The sequence below is a fragment of the Perkinsus marinus genome (assembly GCF_000006405.1).
Source record: "Perkinsus marinus ATCC 50983 genomic scaffold scf_1104296945030, whole genome shotgun sequence".
In the NCBI taxonomy this organism is placed as follows: domain Eukaryota; phylum Perkinsozoa; order Perkinsida; family Perkinsidae; genus Perkinsus; species Perkinsus marinus.
This window is the reverse complement of record NW_003211246.1, coordinates 1-2,400: the sequence shown is the minus strand read 5'-3', so window position 1 is coordinate 2,400 and position 2,400 is coordinate 1. Positions and strand designations below refer to the sequence as shown.

The 2,400-nt window shown below is 45.5% G+C and overlaps 1 protein-coding gene across 1 annotated transcript; it reads left to right on the top strand.

Annotated features, from left to right (window-relative positions):
• Window positions 1-151: 151 nt before the first annotated feature.
• Window positions 152-878, top strand: Pmar_PMAR027097 (regulatory protein, putative; the record flags this gene model as incomplete). Its single annotated transcript, XM_002779919.1, has 6 exons — window positions 152-215; window positions 269-339; window positions 430-493; window positions 542-634; window positions 709-760; window positions 804-878. Coding segments are annotated over 6 exons (419 nt in total), but the record flags the coding sequence as incomplete, so codon positions are not given.
• Window positions 879-2,400: the final 1,522 nt, after the last annotated feature.

The window sequence follows — 2,400 nt, the reverse complement described above, 5'->3', positions numbered from 1 at the left end:
TCGACTACCGCTTCATATAGGTCCTCGCTAGTCACAGTGGGGAGATTGCAGCCGCACAGTTTGACTTTACAGGAGACATTATGTAACTGGAAGCATTGACAGAACGTAACGGCTTGGCATAGTTGTGGTGAGGTTGTTATCCTTCCAATAGATGCAAAGTATGGGACGGTGATACAGGACAGCTATTGGACACTCTAAAGGGCCATCAGGACGAAGTGAGTAAAAGAAATCTTCTCAGTAGAAAGACGATGATGATCCTCTGTTGTAGGTCTTGGATGTTGTCTTTAATTCGACCGGCTCGAGAATTGCTACGGCTTCGGCTGATGGGACAGCGAAAGTGTAGGTATATACCCAAGTAGAAGTACTGAATACGTTGGTCATACTGAATGTAGCTGAGTGATGGCAGCGATAGGAGGACATTGGTGCTAGGTATGATATAGAGAGAGGCAGGTGCGTGGCGACTTTGGTAGGACATGAAAGTGAGATCTCTAAGGTAGTAATCCAGGCACCTTACTAGGTGCTTTGTATAGGATTGTTGTAGGTCCAGTTTAGTCCTACTGGTTGCCAAGTACTTACAGCTGCTAGCGACCATACCTGCAGGATTTGGGATTCTATTACTGGTCAATGCTTACAGGTACTAACAACCAGGAAGCCCACGGATGATGGTGATCATCCTGCTGCTACTGTCGTCGTCGTCGTCCCACTCAGGTGCTAGAAGGACACACTGACGAGGTCTTCAGCTGTGCTTACAACTACGAAGGTCTTGGTGGGGGTTATCTTGAACCCATGTTCGTCTATTGTAGGTGATATTATAATCACAGGGAGTAAGGACAATACATGTCGTATATGGAAGGACAATTACTTCAACGATCCTATAGGTGAACAACAATAAGTGTCAATAGGGAGATGAGATGATAACAAGTTAGCAGGTGCAGTGACAGAGGTAGAGGGAGCACCTCTGAGGCATGTTGAGGATCTGGAGGCTTCTGTGTAGCATGAATCTAACAGTGTCACAACATGATGATATCGTACTACTTTCGGACTAGTTCTCACAAGGCACTTCTCGTTTAGTTGGGAGGTAGTTATACGACGTAGTCCACTACGATCCAATTTCAACACCAAATGGAACGTTGCTTTGGTGCCTTTCAATGAAGGGAAAATCATTTACTCCTGGATAAGAGAAATGTTACTCGACATTGACACCCAGGCCGCCTGGACCAGGATGCTCTGGGATGTATTACTCAAGTAGGGCTATATGCTCCATCACAAGTACACCGATATTTGACAGAACTATTGTCTAGTACAACAGGTGGGGTTATGTACCTCAGCTGTTGACTGTAGATGAGTTGGCTTCCCGTATGTCTAAGTCTGGGGAATTGATCCTCTTGTTGGTCGCATGCCAGTTCCCAGCACTCTTACTCTATTTCTACACGCATCCATCATCAACTGACTGCTCACCACAGATTCAGGGAATAACTCACTCCATAGATGAAGTCCCCCAGAACGAGGGGGATCTCCTTATGAAGGTTACTATGTGGTCCATAGGTGATCACTACAATAGCGATTCATGCTTGGAGCATCATCATCATGCTTCCTTAATAACTCAGTAAAGAAACCTGGACAATGAGGGGAACCCTGCACTAACGTATGTTATAACAATATCCCACCGATAGTGTGAATTGAGATGATGATGATGACCGAACTTTAATATCAAACTACTACAGGGACAGACTCCTCAGGTCCGTGTATGAGAGTCTCGTGCATCATCGAACCTACTTGTAATGAGAACCTCATGACAAGTGAGTCATAGCTTAGTCCACTCTAACCCTGTATAAGTCAGTGACTCGGAGCGATGGATTGTGATGTTTTTATCCATATCTCGAAATCAGAGGACTATTTACTCGCAGCTCTCATTGTTCAGTATCAGGATCTGCAGATGGCCTCAGAAGAGTCTTCAATATCGGTCGATCAAACAGATAACAGCAACAGCATCCTGGCATGGTCTCCATACTCTCGTTATTGTCTTAGTCAATATGCTCGGCGAAGTGGCTACTTGTATTCTAGGACGGGTATGTTATGAAACCCATAATCTTGATCACTTCATCTAGATATCGTATCTTATTATCCGAATCATCATAGACCAATCAGGGCCCGAGACTCAGGCTCGATGGTTCATGGAAAACAGAACAGTTGGTATCATCATCATCATCATCATCATCATCATGTGAATGGTAGGAAGGTGTACTTGTTTATGGTACAGGATTGGTATGGCGGCGGCGGCGAGGGAGAGGCCATGCGGACAAGGGACACCGGAAGAACTGTTACGCATTGACAAGGAGAGTCTAGGAGGGGTGGGATCACCCATATCTGGGCCCCTCTGTATCCTACCCTAGACGACCG